Source organism: Mugil cephalus, chromosome 14 (assembly GCF_022458985.1).
Source record: "Mugil cephalus isolate CIBA_MC_2020 chromosome 14, CIBA_Mcephalus_1.1, whole genome shotgun sequence".
Taxonomy (NCBI): Eukaryota; Metazoa; Chordata; class Actinopteri; order Mugiliformes; family Mugilidae; genus Mugil; species Mugil cephalus.
Genome location: NC_061783.1, coordinates 16,917,498 through 16,935,789, shown reverse-complemented (window position 1 = coordinate 16,935,789; position 18,292 = coordinate 16,917,498). Strand labels below are relative to the sequence as shown.

The window sequence follows — 18,292 nt, the reverse complement described above, 5'->3', positions numbered from 1 at the left end:
ACAACTTGGTGTCAGAGGACCCTGGCACCGCAAAAAAGACTACCATGAGAACATTTAAAAAAAATAAATAAAAGTGAGGTGGAGATAAAGGAGAGCAGAGCAGAGCTAGCAGCAGGTTAAAAGTGACTTTTAAGACTGAAAAAGTTTTATTTTATTGAATAATTCATTGAGCTTGTAACTTATAACTGTGCAAACTAAGAGAAAAAAAGTGTTTGTATCCTGTATAAATAAATGGAATCTGTATTTAAATGTAACAAGCGTTGCAAACAGTGGCCCGAGCCCAAAGCCTGAGGTCGACACAATAAGTTAATGCTCAAAAACTAACAGAAACTCGACCTACCGTCTCAACGATAAGTTAGCGGTCACTTCACACATCAAGTAATATACAAGGACGGGTTCCAGGGACACCAGTACTTACTGCATAGAGTACACTTTGCGATTTCAGTTTCATAAATACATTTAAAAAGCACAAATACAGGACTCAACTTCACATGGGAGCGCGGGAAAATTAGCTTTTCCCCTAAAATCACTTTCACCTCAAGTTAATTCTTTGGGAGCATGAAAGCACTTAAGGCACAGTCAGGAGAGTTCGTCATTGATGTCACAGTAAAACATTCATCGTCACCAGATCCCTAAATCTTGGGGTCCTCGCACAGCTTGCATCCAGGCTTCAGGTCGGCCTGCCGCTCCATCTGGATCGTAACGGAGTGGAAGTTGTAGTAGGAGAAGCAAGCCTGCGTCATTTCTCTCAGGACCGTCTGAGCATCCACCGACTCATCTGAGGAGGGGAGGAGGGCGACGACAAGAGGACAAATGTTAGCCACCTTGTGTGTGTGTAAGCTGAATATAATATATGTGGCTTTAAAATGTGCGTTTGCACCATGAATTGATGCAAACAGTGGATCGTAATTAGCTCTCTGGGTAAATGAAAGTTTAATTTATCTCAGCCCTGACATTACTTATTCTAGATATTGATAGTCAAAGCCTGGAAGCTTGATTGCGGCTCTTTTTCGAGCCATAACTCACGTGTGCCAGTTAAGTACTACTAAAGAAATATGGTCAGGCCAGACCACCTCCAGCTGTGGTTATGAGCAATTGGATCCTTGTCCTCTAAACCCAAGCATTTAGACTTCGGAAATGGTAAAAGCTCCTTTGTCGGTGGAACGAATTTTTTATTTTTATTTTTTTTTTTGAATAGAAGCTTTTATTGTCATTGTCTAGACCACAGGTGTCAAACATGTGGCCCACCGGCCAAAAGCGGCCCGCCAGAGGGTCCAATTTGGTCCACGGGATGAATTTGCAAAGTGCAAAAATTACATTGAAGACATTAACTGCAAATTTTCCAATAAAAGTAACTACTTTTCCTGTGTTTCACACAATTTTAGTAAGAGCTGTGGACATAACACAACATTGAGACATAGAGAAATTGCACTTTTTTTTTCTTAAGAAGCATCTGGTTGTCCATAAAAGATTTTGTAATAGTGCAGTTCATTAAATGTTAAACACTTTCATAATGTACTTCTTTGTGCTAAAACAAAGGGAAACATTTGAAGTTGTCATTATTTGAAGGTCTGGCCCCCTTGAGATCATGTTGTTCTGTACGTGGCCCCTGAACTAACAAGAGTTTGACACCCCTGGTCTAGACGAAACGTGAGTGTGGGGGCAGTGTGGTCGGGTTGATCGTTATCGTGGCTCCACTTTCAGGCCGTACTGCGTAGACCAGGGGTGTCAAACTCATTTTAGTTCAGGGGCCACATACAACCCAGTTTGATGTGATGGGGCCGGACCAGTAACACAATGGCATATTACCTGGTAAATAACAACAACTCCTAATGTTTCCCTTTGCTTTCGTGCAAACAAGTACGGCTACATGTAACAAACAACATTAGATTTCTGAAGAAGTGCAAGGTACAAGTGCAATTTCTTATTTTATCCAAAAAAAAATTCAGCTAATATCTTCAGTAGCACTATACGTACCCCTGGGAAAATAGCATCAGTTTGACCAATGCAAGGAAGTGGGGGACATGTTGTCTGTATTTCCGCAGTCTATGGGAAAACCCCAGAAGAGCTGCAGTTTTGGAGATGCTCTGACGCACTCGTCTAGCCGTCCAAATTCAGCCCTCATCGGCCTCTCTTAAATCCTTCTGCATGCCCATTTTTCCTGCTTAACGTCAACTTTAATGACACAATGTTCACTTCCTATTATTATATCCCGCCCACTGACAGGTGCCACGGTGAAGAGATAATCGTGTTGTTCACCTCACCTGTCGGCGGTCATAATGTTACGCCTGATCTTTCCAATGAAGCGATATTCCCACGCAGTCTAAATACAGCTATGATTAAATTCAGCCACTCGGTCGTCCTTGAAGCAAATCCATGAGTGGCACCAGATTCGAGAGGCGATGTTTAATCGTATTCACATATCTGTATGTCCTCACCTATGGCCACATGCGCAGACAGCACAGCCTGGTTCACGGTGAGGGCCCAGATGTGGAGGTTGTGGACGGCCTTGACCCCCTTCACCGCGTACAGGCGGTCTCGCACCTCGCTGTACTTCACCCCCGACGGAGTACCTGGAGGCGGAGGCGGAGGCGGAGGCAGAGAGCAGAGTGAGAGGACAGATAATTACGGCTCCAGTGTCATCTCTTATTTTAACAGCCTCACCTTCCATCAGGACGAGAAGGATGTCTCTCAGGATGGTGAAGGTGGTGCATAGGACCAGGATGGAGAACAGGAAGGTGCAGATGGGGTCAGCTATCTTGTATTCAGGCTGAAATTTAAAATAAATTTTTAAAAAAAATCACTCATTTTCTCTGTAATTAAATGATTTGATTAATTTCAGCCCAAACTGATCAAGTATCTGTTGGATGATCCATGGAGGCCTCATCTCTTAACCACCCTTTAAGAACTGAAGAATCTACTTCAATAAAACGTCTTCAAGAAACACTTATCGTTTTATTGTATGATCCGGTCAAACACAGCGGGCTAGGGCTGTGATCAGTTAGCTATTAAGATTGAGGGCCTCCTCCCTGAACACACTCATTACACTTTGTGTAAAATGTAACATGAGAATTGAAGTGACTTTCCACATATTTATTCAGTCAAAGTGAACGAGGCTGGCAAGCTAATCCCAGCCACTGAAGCTAGAAAAAAACTTATGCCCGTGTCTGCCGAGACTGATATTACATAAGCAGAAGAGCTTTCCCATTTCCCTGAAGCGATGGCTGTTCTCACGTCACATCGTAGGAGGTGTTCTCTACAGTTTTCAGCAGAAAGCAGCGACAGTCGTCTAGTTTCTTCACTCATTATCAAAATGCCTTCGTACACATTAGCACATGCACACCTCCCCTTAACTTTTACCTACATGTCATGTCAAAGCAAACAGGGACAACTGTGATCGGTCCAAAATACAAAATATCCCCGTCTCTGGGCTTTCACACAGGCGTCACCTTGAAGAAGATAATGATGGCGCTGACGAGCACACTGACGCTCTGCAGAAGATCTCCAACCACGTGCACAAAAGCTGCTCGCACGCTAGCGTTAGCCTGCTGACTCTTCCGTTCTGATTTGGAAAAATAAACAAATGCGTGGATTATGATTCATTACATTTTATTATCCAGCATCACCATAATCTACTATAAAAGATGACCTGTATATTGTAGTAGCTTCACGGCAATGTGTGACCATGTTTTAGAAGAAACTTACGATGATCAGAATCATTTTGCTCTATGTCTTCAGAGTCGTCAGTGCTGTGGGTGCCGTTTGAGACCGGATCGTATTTTACAGTCTTGTGTCCGTGCGAGCTTTGCCCATTGTGACTGTGGCCGTGGCCGTGTGAGCTTTGCCCGTTGTGACTGTGGCCGTGGCCGTGTGAGCTGAGCCCACCATGACTGTGTCCGTGGCCTGACTGGTGAAGAGTGACTGCCATGCTGTTGAGAGAGGAAACATTTTCAAAGTGGGCTCCGGACCAGAGATACCGAACATAACAAATAATAGCCAAGTTCTACCAACGGCCCATGAAAACTCTGCTCTCTGTGATGGCTTTAATTCAACCATAAATATTCAAAAGGCACTCGGTGCTCTGATGGAAGCTGGATCAATGAGGAACGAGTGTGTATTTTACTCACATAATATTGGCCACCACAGCACAACCAGAAGTAATGAGCATGATAGTGCTCTCGATGGTGTACTCATCACTGATGAGGCGCTCCACAGCCAGGTACACCAACACTCCTGTTACCAGCCAGATGGTAAAAACTGACAGCAGAGCACCCAAGATCTCTGCACAGAGGGAGGGAGGAGTAAATCAGGAGATGGATGGATGGATGGATAGATGGATGGATGGATGGATGGATGGATGGACGGACGGACGGACGGACGGACGGACGGATGCCATATGGATGGATGGATGGATGGATGGATGGATGGATGGATGGATGGATGGAATAATGTCATATGAATGGATGGATGGATGGATGGATGGATGGATGGAATAATGTCATATGAATGAATGTATGGATGGATGGATGGATAGATGAATGGATGGAATAATTTCATATGAATGAATGTATGGATGTATGGATGGATGGACGGATGGATGGATGGATGGATGGAATAATGTTGTATATACAGATGGATGGATGGATGGAATAATGTCGTATGGATGGATGGATGGATGGATGGATGGATGGATGATGGATGGATGGACGGACGGACGGATGGATGGACAGAATAATGTGAGGATGGTGATGGATGTGGAATATGCAATGGATGGATGGATGGAATAATGTTAATGTTGTAGTTGGATGGATGGATGGATGGATGGATGAATAATGTCGTACGATGATGGATGATGGATGGATGAGCATGTTGTATGATGGATGGATGGATGGAATAATGTCGTACGGATGGATGGATGATGGATGGATGGACGGACTAATGTTGTATGGATGGATGATGGATGGATGGATGGATGATGGATGGATGGATGGATGGATGGAAGATGGACTAATGTTGTATGGATGGATGGATGGATGGAATAATGTCATATGGATGGATGGATGGATGGATGGATGGATGGAATAATGTTAATGTTGTATGGATGGATGGATGGATGGATGGATGGATGGATGGATGGATGGAATAATGTTGTACGGATGGATGGATGATGGATGGATGGATGGATCGATGGATGGATCGATGGATGGACTAATGTTGTATGGATGGATGGATGGATAGATGGATCGATGGATGGATGGATGTTATCTATACGGATGGATGGATGGATGGATGGATGGATGGATGGATGGATGGATGGATGGATGGGTGGACTAATGTTGTATGGATGGATGGATGATGGATGGATGGATGGATGGATGTTATCTATATGGATGGATGGATGGATGGATGGATGTTATCTATATGGATGGATGGATGGATGGATGGATGTTATCTATATGGATGGATGGATGGATGGATGGACTAATGTTGTATGGATGGATGGATGATGGATGGATGGATGGACTAATGTTGTATGGATGGATGGATGATGGATGGTGGATGGACTAATGTTGTATGGATGGATGGAGGATGGATAAATGGATGTTATCTATACGGATGGATGGACGTAATAAAGTCATACATGGGGGTGGATGTGTGGCAGTGGACATGTGTCTACATGGCAGACTGATGGTGTCCTACCTGCGCGGTGCCAGCCATAGCTGAGCTTGTGTGTGGCCGGTCTGGACGAGAGCCAAAGGGACAAGATGCTGATGATGAAGCTGGTGAAGTCCACCATCAGGTGGGCAGCATCCGTCATCACCGCAAGGCTGCCCGCAAAATACCCACCTTCAGAAAGACAGAGGCGGTTATCACCGGGATTTAAATATTATGTTTCTGAAATGAGAAAAAAAAAAAAGAAGAAGAAACACTCACCGAGGATCTCACCAATCATGAAAACCAGACAGATGACAGAAACGGTGTACAGCCTCTTCCTGGCCACTTTCTTCTCCGACTCTCTGTCCTCCTGGGCATGGCTGTTGTCATGGCAATGCTTGATGCCACTCATGCTGTCTTTCAGTAATGGCTCATGGCTGGAACGAAACAATAAAATTTAGTGCATTAGAATTCCATTGAATGAATAAATAAAATAGAAAAGTAGATTTTCAAGTTTAATTGTCAAACACTGTAACAGAAAATTGACTTTGTCAGGACAATTAAAGGGACTAATAAGGACAGTCCACATGTTGAAAAACCAAAAGTCACCCAAGACCAGAAACTACAATAAACAGTGTGATAACTGGCTCCACTAAGTGATGCAGACAGTGTGTTATTCCCCAGATATTTACCAAAACACCTGTAGTCAGAGGACTGGCCAACGCACACAAACACACCTGGGAGCGTTTCTACAAAATCTGCAAGTTAATCTTGTTTCGCTCATTTGAATTTTGGAGACACTTGGTCAATTTGCATAAACAATGAAGAAGGAAGGATGACTGTGTCGTGTGCTTTCTTTTACATTAATGAGTCAGTCAATAAGCTGCACAAACAGAAATGGTTGTTCGGGTTTTTTTTTTTTTTTTTGGAAAATGTGCAAATAAATCAAAATATACATTCCTCGAAAAGACACTGTGTGTCTGTTTCAAGCTGTTGCTGCTTTGTTTCAACATTCAGGATTACCATTTTTGTTTTGGCCCCACCCGGTGGGGGGATATTCAATGACATTAAGGGTTAATTAGTGGCTCTGAAATCTAAATGTGGATGAAAGAATGTGCAATGCCTTTAGTTTTACTATATCTGGAAAAAAATCACACATGAACTGGACTATGGTGACGAGCTGGATGATGATGATAACCGCTGCACAAATGGTCTTTATGCCAAGTCTGAGGAAGTTTTCGAGGGAACATGAACAATACGGGTGTTCAGGGAGAAATTAAAAGAAGTGGTGCAGGGTTGGTGCCAGTTTCTCATCGTATGATTTGTTTAAATTTCATTTTTATAAATCTAATCTTCCCACTCTCTAGGAGGGGTGCGACGTAAAAACAGTTCAATACCAAACAGGATAGAAGTAATTAAACAAATCACGCATTTCAGATTAAAGTTAAGCACAAAAGTGTCAAAGCTGCAGGTAAAAGAAGCTCAGAGACATTTATGACGCTGCATCATTTGATTACTGCGTTTGGTATTTGTCTTCTGAATCTGCAATGCAAATATGTTGAATCCAAAGAAAATGTGTTTAACATTAATAATAATCATCAAAAGAAGGCAACAAGATATTGAAGAATGCTTAAAATCCTTTTTTGCCCTAATCTCCTCTGCACACCTCCCTGTGTTTTCACACCCTCCCATTAGAAATAACAGAATTACAATGAGCTGAATGAAGTACAGACCTCAGGCCAGACTCGTGTGGAAAAGCAGAGGAACGTGAGCATAAACGCTGCCCACAGCACTGACACAGCAAACGAACAACAACTTTTTTTCTTTCTTTCTTTCCTTTTTTTTGCGCAAAGAAAAATGATTTGTGTGCGTTTTCTGTAGCATCTCGAGTCTCCCACACCTGTCCGAATTGGATGAACGCAATAAAACTTTACCTCCCCATGCTGTAGCTGTTCCTCGCCTCTTTCACCAGGTGACTTTTCTCCGGATTCCTGCTCTTAAACATGACTGATGTCTTAATCAGCCTCAACTAAATAGTCCCGGAACAAACAATCAAAAAATATTTTAAATAAAAAATAAATAAAATAAACTATCAAGAATATATATATATAGTATAGCCTATTTAAAAAAAGTAATTTATAGGAAAGTGCGGGCAAGTCCTCATTCGACAGGCTTAAAATCTGTTTCCTGTTTCTTTCTGGCTTCTTCTCAGCTCCTCTGTGGAAAGTGTCTCAACATCCTCTCAAACACCCAGAACGCAAGTGAAATACTTGATGCCGCCTTGTGACTAACTCTGTTCTGTCTGCACCGTGTGCAAATGAACAGCCGCCCGGAGGGGGGTCCTCGGACACTTCCATGTCAAACAGACATACAAGTCTAAATGTAAACATACGCGCCCGTCATGTACTTACTTTGACTTAATTTTTTTTTTTTTTTTTGTTTGTTTTCTCAGCACAAAGTCACCGTTAGCTAATTGTTCCCCCAAGCCACAGCTGAGCTCATCTGAACCCGCCCACCTCATTTAACCAGCCGGCGTCTCGCGGTTACACAATCAAACTGGAGGTGCCGTGCGACCAGTGGCATCGTGAATCATCAAAAGGCCGTTTGTTTCTAAATCCACTAGATTAACCTCCACTCATCTCCCCTTAACTAATCCTCTCCTGCATTCTTTTAATTGTTCCTATTATTTTTCAAATTGATTCATACCTCCTGAACAAATATGAATTTATTGGACTCTCTAGGAGGATGCTGTCGCAATAATTATTGTATTATATTACCATTATGTAATTCCTCCTGCCTTAGTTTGCTGTTTCTGAAATTTGGGTCCAAGATGCATCACAAGGTGGCGACAATGAGCCACAAGATCAAAACCTGGTTAAGTATTTGACAGAAGAGTGAGGAAGGGAGACCAGGAGGCCTGACATCCTCATCCTCAACCTACGAGATGCAGTAGAAACCGAGGTAATCATGAATGTAATTTCTTCTTTTTCATATTAATCAGATTTTTTTTAGGGGGGATAGTTTGGAGGAGAATTTGCAGCACTATGTGTGCTGGCTCTTTACATGATAATGACCGGCAAACTTCCACAAAGGTGTCTGCAACTTGTGCTCGTTTCCCATCACTTCTCGATTTGTTTAAATTTCATTTGTGTGAATCCTGGGATCAATGTGATTCCTCTCGCAGATGGTTAATATTCACCCACCCTCTTCAGACACACGCAGTTTGAGATTTTATTAATTACCTTCAACAATGACAGTCAGTGGAACAAGTATTTTGCTCGAGTACAAACTGGATATATTCTCAGTTTATTAGGTTCACTAGTGAAAATACGTTATTAATCCACAAGGGAAATTGGGAACTGGGTGACACTAACTAAGAGAACCACAAGTAAAAAAAAGAAAAGTATAAGCAAAAAATGTACAAAATTAGCATATGAACAAGCAAGAAATAGGGACATTAGTAAATATATATGTATATTCTGTACAAAATGAATGAATCATAGTTGTTTGTTGTGGTCTGCATCATTGTATTAGTGCGTTAATATTAACATGATGGTGGTGCAGGAAGTTCCAAAGCTGAGAAGAAGTGAAACTGTGCAAAAACATGGAAAACTTGGAAGAAAAGTACAAAATATGTATCTAAGTAAGCGCTCGAGTACAAATCAGAAAAGTCTTTGTTGTCAATGTATGCATTACACAGCATAAACGCAAGATCCATCACACAAAAAAACACAAAACAGATATATATGCTAAACAAAATTTGGTTAAATGCTTTGCATCAGTTAGCAGTGATGCCTCCCAGCGACAAGGTCGGGGTTCGAGTCTCTTTTCTGCTGGTACTTCAGTTTCTTCCCACACTCGATATGTTAATCACTGATTCTAAATCACACCTTAGGTGTGAGTGTGAATGGTTGTTTGTCTCCGTGTGTTTAGCTCTGTGATAGGCTGGCGACCTGTCCAGGGTGAACCCCACCCGCCTCTCGCCTGAAGACAGATGGGATAAGTTCCAGCAACCCCAAGATGAGACGCTTTGACAAACAATCTCACTCACAGACAGAGCAAACTTTGCACCAGTCACAGAAAATAAACGGGTTTTGTTTTGCATAAATGTATTTGCAGCCGTGTGTGTGTGTGTGTGTGTGTCGTGTGCTTTAACGTATCACTTAGACCAGCCCCCTTCGCTCAGCCTGAAAGCAGCGTTGAGAACGCGAGACGAGAACACGACTTCACTTCAACCGGGGGCTGCTTTCTTTTATTCCCTTTCAGCGCGATGACGCTTGTTTTCCTGAATAGATCTAAACTCGGAGCCAGTTCGACTCTAAAAATAGTGCGCGGGGGCTATTTTGGTCCGTGGAAAGCTGGGTTGCGTTGGGTTTGGGTTTTTTTTTTTTTTGAATAGATGAGCAGCAGGTTGCTAGGGGCTGCGGAGTGAGGCGAAAATGGCACGAGGAGGGTTAGTTACACATGGCTGTTCACACTGTTCTTCGGGTCCTGATCCTGAATCGGGGGCCACTCGACGAGTCCATGAGAGCTCTGCCTGTTTGTGTGTACACACACTCTGTCCTCGCCCCATTTTCTTTTTAAAGGCAGAACAACAGAGGAGGAGAGGAGAGCTCACGAAAGCCCGAGTATTTTCAAAGATACACAAGTGTTGACGCCATGGCAACCGCAGGCCTCCTCCTCCTCCTCCTCCTCCTCTTCATCCTCATGATCTCTGCATGTGTGTGTGTCTGATAAGTCCCCAAAAGTGGTAAACAACTCCAGGTCAGGTGTCTGGACAATGTACTGACGTCACACCAGCTCCATCACATTCACCAGTCTGGTGACGCCAGTTAACTTCGCCAAGGAGTTGGTGGGGGGGTGGTGTAATGTTTGAGAGGCTCGCAGCGTGAAAAGGGAGAAAACAAAGTGTGTGTGTGTGTGGGGTGAGGAGGGGGGGGGGATAATAGTGTGTCAGTGAAAGAAGAGAAAGAGTCAGTTCCTCATAAAGTCCTCAGACGGGGCTCTGATAACGGGAGAGACGGAGGGGGGGACCAGACGAGGCTGTATGCAGCTGCACCACAGCCGAGAGCAGCGCCGCGCGGAGTGGAGAGGAAACCGAGCTAACATGATGGAGGTGGTCCTGACCAGACTGCGGGACTTCTCCTGCAAGGCCTCCACCTTCGACGACTTTAAACCCGCGGAGCAGAGCGCGTGCAGGGACCTCGGAGACGGACGCACAGCTGGAGAGGAAGGCGGCAAACTGGACATAGAGAGCGCACTGGCCTGGCTGCGGAAGGAGCTGGTAAGGCTGAAATGAAAGTGCGAGCCACTGCACCGCAGAGGAAGTGAAAATCTGACCTAAGAGCAATTAACTTTATACTACTTTGTGCTCCTACGGGCGATTGCACATGTTATCTAGCATCTGTAGCTGTGGCTTTGAATTTTTTTTACTTCTAAAACATGTGAATAAATTCTAAAATATCCAAACCACGCAGTTATTTTGAAGTTAAATGAACCAAAGTTATTCCAAAAAATGTGATTTTCCCAAAACTATGATACGATAAAGCTGCAGCTTGATGAAGAGAGACATTATAAACTTAATCATAATCGTATGCATTCAAATTAGCTTCAAAATAATAATAATAATAAAAAAAACTCCTTTCCAGCTACTAGCTTGTGGTGGCTAATTTGAATTAGCCTGTCCCTCAATAAAAGTGGTAACTTTTCCTACTTTTGCCTGCTTTTTTTGAGCTACTGTCTGATAATTCGTGTAGCCCAGAGTAGAAGTGTGAGTTTAAAACGTGCACCCCAGCCGAAACAATTGTCCAAACACTTGTGCTAGATCTGCAAATCCGTCTGTGTGGTCCTCCCACAGTTGTCGTGCATTCCACTGAGTATAAAAGCATCTCGTCGTCTGTGCTATGCTAAAGGTCGAGTCATTTGACGCGCCAACAACAGAGCGACCTCCTGGGTCAGTCCGAATGTTTCCATGTGGACGTTATTGCCCTTTTGTTCCTAAGGTGTAAGTCATGTTGTTTCAGTGTCACTCCCCTCTTTAAAACCATTGTCCCTAAGCAAAGAAGCTGTGTGTGTGTGTGCTTTTTTTTTTTTGTTGTTTTGTCCAAGCATGTACATGTGTCTGCTGGGCTCATTGTCACGGCCTAATATATCACTTGGCACTTAGTGCAGTCACCAAGGCAGTTCGTCATGGTAACCGAGCGTCCTGAGCAGACCAGCCAGTTAAAACAGAGATTTCCTGGTTTGATTCGCCCTTTTTTTTTTTTTTTTCTACGATCTGTTACTTTAAGGCAGCTGTCCAGACCGATCATTAGCAGACAAAGTTTTTGGTGGACTTTAGTTTCCTCATCCGTGTGGGCTTATTAATATCGACACACACATGTTGATCCATGGTTGTTGTGGTTATGTAGCTACACTATACCTATATAACGCAACTTATGGTGGATGGAGAGGCTTTTGGTTTAGTTGCTTTTGATGATTATTGTACACATATGTAAATTGGGTTTGCCCAGTGTAAATATTACAGTTTTCTGAGCACAAAATCTTTTTAATTAATCTATTATTTCATCTATTTTGTTTTATTTACTCCTTTTTTTAAGCTCAAGTGTATCTGTTCTACCAATTTTTTCAATAATAAAATAAATAAAATGTTATTCACTTGTACAAGGAAAGAAATTGATAAAAAAAAGAAACTTTCTGTCCTTATCAGAGAAGAAAATCTTTAAGTAAAATTTATAATTTTTCCAATATAAGAATAAAAACTAAATAAAGGTTAAAAATCATACTGAGCTCTTTACTCTTCACATACGTCCATTGAGGTTTGTATCACTTCTAAACATTTATTTTATTCTATTTTTGTTGCACAGAAATACGACAGGGAATCTGTATAAAAAACTAAGTTGAATGGTGTTTTATTATTCACACAAATCCTCTCGATATTCTTCAGCCCACTCGCTGGAGGAACTAAAAAAAATAGTGCAGACAGAAGCATTCACACATTCACAGCATATAAATAAATAAATAAATAAATAAAAATAATGAGCTGGAGCCTCCTGCTCCAAACCAGACGTCCGTGCCTCGTCTCTCAATCCTCCAAGTGTTGACAAAGGCAATAAAACCGGCATCTTCCAGGCCGACTCCCCCCATCCCTCCCAGCCTCGATCTGCTGCTGTAATTAACAGAGAAAAGAAATTCAGATCGGCCCAGAAGGTTTTTTTGTTTGGGACATTCCTCAGCCCTTAGGACAGACTTGGACTCTGAAGTTGGCGGAATTCTGAAAATCTTTTTTTCTACAATGCCGGCAATTAGACAGCCGCTCATAAAAAGAGAAAAGCAAAAAAAGATGCATTTGCATTTGAAAGAAGGCAAAGCTCAAATTAAAACGGCTTCGGTTTCAAGCTGAGCAAAACCTGCTCAGGATGGAGCCTTTTTTTTTTCTTTTTTTCTTTTTTTTTGGGCCGCAAAAAGGGGAAGAAAGTTGAGTTTCTTATTGCCGTCTGTGTGCAGATGGAGATGCGCTCCCAGGACCAGGCCTTGATCCGGCAGCTGATGGAGCTTCACTCCGGCATCCAGGAGCTGAAGCAGGAGCTGTCAGAGGAGGAGCAAGAAGACACAGATGAGGAGGAAGAGGAGGGAAGCTGCTGGGACTCTGACAGCGAACGAGGAAGCGGCAGCGTCTACTCCAGCTCAGGGGAAGTGGGTTTGTCCACTTCCTGCCTGAAGACCCCTCGACCCCGATGCACTAGGGCTTTACCGAGGAGGGCCTTCTACAGGAGAAGCTCTGTGCCCTAATGATGTCTCACCATTAATGAATCTTAAAAAGAAACTTTCCTTAAAAATATGACATGTTAAATGAAAAACACTGGCATTTAGAGAAAAAAAATGCTATGAATTTAAAAAGGAATAGCTTGACATTTTCAGAGAAAGGCCTCATTCGCTAGCTTGTTAGCAACAGCTAGCTAACTTCGTTTAGCATCTGGAAACAGAGGGAGTAGCTAGCATGTGTTTTACATTAATCTCAAAACTAAACTAAAAGTCAAAGTGTAAGATTTAGAACTGCTTTCTGGAGTATTTTTTTTTTTTTTTGCTGCACCCGTCTCATTTTGAATTTATGCAAAGCTAAGCTAATTTACCTCAGGCTGTAGCACCGTTTTTTTAAACTCATTAGCCTATTAAAATGTTTAAGGCGTAGACACGGCCGGTTTAGATTTTCTGAAAATGTTAAGCTGTTTCTTTAAGCCTGTGTACATAAACGTGTGTGACAGAGGACTGTATAAGTCCTGCAATAAACGTCGACCTAAATCACCGTCGTTGATTGACGAGTAGACAAATATCAGTGTGGCCGGCAGGCATTTTCCGATCTTACTTGTTTGGGAAACTGTGTAGCTTTAAATACATTTAGTAAAAATGCTTCTTAGAGTCCGATATGAGTAGTCAACTTACTGTACGTGTCACTGCAGACAAACTTGCAAACAAATGCTTGTATAGAAAGAATGTGTGAAATGAATAAGTGAGGAATGCCTGAACTGAAATTTAAAAACAGGTGCTGCACCAGAAGCGGTGCGGCATGCCAGCTCAATAAAGGAACAAAAACAACGCAAGTTGCACATTTTATTTCGTCTTTACATTCATATAGTTTAGTTGTTTCCTAATCCATCAAAGAAACAAACTTTCTTTAGCACGGCTCCGCATAAGTGCAAAATATCTTTAACAATAAAAAAAAAAAAAAGTACGCAAGCATCACAAACATATTCAGTCCATCACATGCAACAGGTGTCTTTTTTTTTATTACAATGCATCCAACTTCATTGGTTGTATCGTTTCTTTGTCCACTATGGATTCGATTAAAAGGGTCCTTCCAACGTTTTACTCCACAAGTTCCTCCCCAGAGAAAAGGTGAAGGTCTGATGGGATGTTGACAGGGGGGTTAGTGCTGGTCGTCCCCCTCCACTTCCACAGCTCCAAAACTCTCCCTCCGCAGTCTTTGGATCTCTGAGTTGAGCCCCAGTAGCGTCTGAGCCAGCTGGAGGTCCTGGGAGCGCATTTCTAGCTGCAAGAGATCAAAAAGAAGTGTCACGACTGGGCTTTAACAAATCGGACGTACTCTCCTAAACTTTCTCACGTCATCTACGGTCAGATATTTCAAGGGAAGATCTTACCAGTTCAGACCGGAGCCAGGTTATCGCCCCGTCTATCTGCGCCCGCCGCAGCTCTTCGTTCGCTTGGTGACTCCGGCCGACGCTGACCGGCCTGACGCTGGATCCCGAGGGCTGGGGATCCTCCCTGGACTCTCCTGCGGCCCTGAAGGCGTCGATCAGCTTGTTCTTTATGTTCTCCAGAACCATGGTCGACAAAGTGTCCTCGGTGTGGCTGTCCCGGTCCATGCTGGGAGGTGAGGGTCAGATGTGAGGGCAGGTCTGAGCGTGTGCCTCCCAGCACAGTTTGTCATAAAAGTTTTGAAATCCTCTCTATTTTTTTTTTGTTTTTTTTATCTTCAAAACAGCGAACCTGTCTCCCTCTCGTGTGAACGGGACTTCTCCTCTGCGGCTCCAATCACTCCTTTGGCTGCCTGGTGTTGAACTGGCTTGTTTTGTCATTGTTACTATGGAGAAACACCCTCCGCCCGCATGCCCACCTCCCTACTCCTCCTCCTCCTCCTCCTCCTTTCCGTAACCCTAATAAGAATGGTCTAAGATCTCGGACAAAGACTATTGTTGCCTCCAAAAAAGAACTGAAAAGGCTCCTCCAACCACCGCCGCCGCCACCACCGCCACACCCTCCCCCCCCTTTTCTCTTTATCTCCGCAAATCCTCCCCCCACCCCCCCCCCCCCCCACCCCCCAAACCCCCCCCCCCACCCCCCCACCCCACACAACTCCAGTGTGAGAAATGTGTTGTGCGCGAGCTCTCGTTTGGACCATGTGTTAACTTGTGCATGTACACACAGAAATCCATCACCCTCCCTCCCCGTCCGTCCGCCCCCGTCCCCTCCACTCCACTGCTCTTTCCAGTGGACTTTTTCTCCCTAAATAAGACCTGCTTGTCAGCTTAGGGGACGGACAGGTTGGACGAGGAGCAGCAGACACAGCCTCAGTGTCGGCCGGTTCACGCACACAAAAAGGCCGTCCTACGGTGAAATATAACCAGGCCCTTTGTGCCAAATTCCCTGTGGGGGCTTGTGGGATGCTTTTTGGCAAGTTTCTCCTGACTCCTCTAAAGAGATGAGACAGTTGTCCAGTGTATTTTCCTGCCTAACTTATGAGCCTGGCTGCTAGGAAGTGAGAGGGAACATTTGGGGGATACATCACACTCAGTCACTGTGGGTTTTTTTGTTTTGTTTTTCTTCCTTCTTTACTCAGCAGAAACTTTATGCTCGTTTTTTATTTGTGTGTGTGTGTGAATGCAGGCGAGACCTTCCGAGTCCAGCGCCGTATTAAAAAAAACCCAAGTTCTCCTCGGCACTCCGGCCGTAAAATAGGCGGCTTTGATTTGCAAGTCAGTCATACAGTAATCTGCGGAGACGGATGGACGAGCGCACCGGAGCAGTTTCACTTGTCAGAGCTCATAAGACGTGAGCTATGACTCCATTTGCGAGGAGGGTCCGTGGAGCGTGAGAAGGGCTTCGGAGGGATTGGGCCGTCAGTCTTGAAGGTCAAGGATGCAGGGCGATGCATGACAACTGCGACGAGGACAAACAAGCGGCCTGTAGCGCTCAGACCTAGCCTCAGGTGGCGAGGGGGCAGCGCGGAAGTTTCCAGAACTTGGCGTTACACTTAAGAGAGAAAAATTATTTGATTAGCTTTTTTTTTCTTGCCTTAATCATTGTTTCTATCAATGTCTCAATGTAAGTGGATAAAGTTGTCTCCAGAAGTTTCTTTGGAAGTGTTTTTTTCTGAGCTAAACTGATCAGGAAGTGGGTGTCTTCCATAGTTGTAGTCCTTTTAGCATAAAATTTCCCTTTTTTCCCCAATGCAATGGAAGCACGGCAACACAAAGAGGTTGTGTTGTGCTGAAAGAATGTCAGTGAAAAAATTTAAGAAAGAGTCTCTTTTGTGTGAATTTAGAAAGTATATTTATCAGTAAAAAGGGAGACATTCGGATCGAAAGATTTAAAAGAGGGAAACCTGAGAACTGAATTGGTTTACTAAATTGGGCCCTTTGACTTTTATTGAGTTTCCTGTTAAATTTATGAAGTCAGGCATTGGTTTTAAGGTATTTCTTTTTGATTATGTGAGTATAAATATACTAATCGGATTCATCTGCTTTATTTCAAACATATAATCCAAAAGACAAAGCAACATTTGAATAATTTTTACCTAACACGTTTGAAAAGGAGTAGGAAGAAGCTTCACGTTTATTTGACCCTTTTTTTCCATTGAACATTTACTTCCTGTGTTTTTTTTTTCTCACATAAATGTTCTGTCTAAATATATCTCTTCTATCCTCATACACAATTATGGTATTAAATCACTACAAAGTATTTTTCTATGATTTTAATCTACCTTTGAGCTTTCCCTTTGTATTATTGTATCGCATGTTGTTGTTGTTTTATACGGCATGGAGAATAACACAACATTTCTTTACTTCCCCATTTATAGTTCAATTTTAAGGATGTTTGCCGAAAAATAAATGGTGGCAGTGGACGTAAAGGCTCCAGCCCACGGTGATTAAATTAATTCACGGTGATTTCATAGACAGAAAATGAGCTTAGCGACGGTGGTAATTAAACACAGTGGAATCCGTCTTTTCTTTAATAGAAATCCCTCCGTGAAATTAAAAATGTGATTCAGCAATAATCTGGACTGGAGGCGATTATAAATGTATAAATCTACCTTATTACTATTATTTTTAAAGGTATTTTCTGGTGAATATTAATTGATTTGGTGTGAGGTAACTCTGACCCTTTCACAGGACACATGCTGGTGATGGGATCATGTCACGTGTTACCCAAATTATTGTTTTTCAACCGACTTTGCTGCCCTCTGGTGGTACTTCCAGCTTTTTTTTTTTTTTTTTTTTGTAAAGAGATGAACCCAAAATGTCAATGATGATGTGTTCATTCATTTACATTCAGGCGACTGACATAGCCAGCCCCACACTGAAACAAAATGGTACTTAAACAAGATCAGAAAATGTTTTTGACTTGACGCTTAAAGGCTTAGAAACCTTTTGTCTGGGTTGTTCCTCCTCCTTCAGTGTCGTGTGAATGTGAATGCAGCAGCCTCAGGGACTGCAGAGCTCAGCTGATTCAGTGTCACATGAGAAAAGACACGGCTCCTCCTGACTGCCTGACCTACTGCAATATAGTTGATAGCATCGCTTAAGGGCGATACATGAGACCTTTAAAACAAACAAGGTAAAAGTTTTGGTTTGTTAGTATCACTTGAAGCTTTCATACTTATTTAATACCTTTGGGAGGGAACTTGTTGGAATGAGTTGAAAACATCCAAGTAGCTTATTCAGAACATTAAAAATTCAGTTTTTGGATAGTGCCTGACCAACATGACCAAGAAACTTGAATTGCAATACATATTTTGCATCTTTTCATAATCTTTTGCATATTTTAGCCAAATAACTGTTTTTAAAACTCAGTCAAAGCTTTTCAGCATAGTGCCCCCAACAAAGAGGCCACCTATTAC

General features: G+C 42.8%; 2 protein-coding genes across 2 annotated transcripts; both read right to left on the bottom strand.

Moving 5' to 3' along the window:
- Positions 1-127: 127 nt before the first annotated feature.
- slc30a8 (solute carrier family 30 member 8) lies at positions 128-8,019 on the bottom strand. Its single transcript, XM_047605216.1, has 9 exons — positions 7,590-8,019; positions 5,935-6,092; positions 5,701-5,847; positions 4,128-4,281; positions 3,706-3,929; positions 3,450-3,562; positions 2,665-2,770; positions 2,439-2,573; positions 128-778 (listed from the first exon to the last, which is right to left on the bottom strand). The coding sequence occupies exons 1-9, from the start codon at positions 7,658-7,660 to the stop codon at positions 633-635; spliced, it is 1,254 nt and encodes a 417-aa protein (XP_047461172.1). The 5' UTR covers positions 7,661-8,019; the 3' UTR covers positions 128-632.
- A 6,230-nt stretch (positions 8,020-14,249) lies between these two features.
- On the bottom strand, positions 14,250-15,276 carry si:ch211-153f2.3. Its single transcript, XM_047606026.1, has 2 exons — positions 14,814-15,276; positions 14,250-14,704 (listed from the first exon to the last, which is right to left on the bottom strand). The coding sequence occupies exons 1-2, from the start codon at positions 15,036-15,038 to the stop codon at positions 14,582-14,584; spliced, it is 348 nt and encodes a 115-aa protein (XP_047461982.1). The 5' UTR covers positions 15,039-15,276; the 3' UTR covers positions 14,250-14,581.
- Between the last annotated feature and the right edge of the window lie 3,016 nt (positions 15,277-18,292).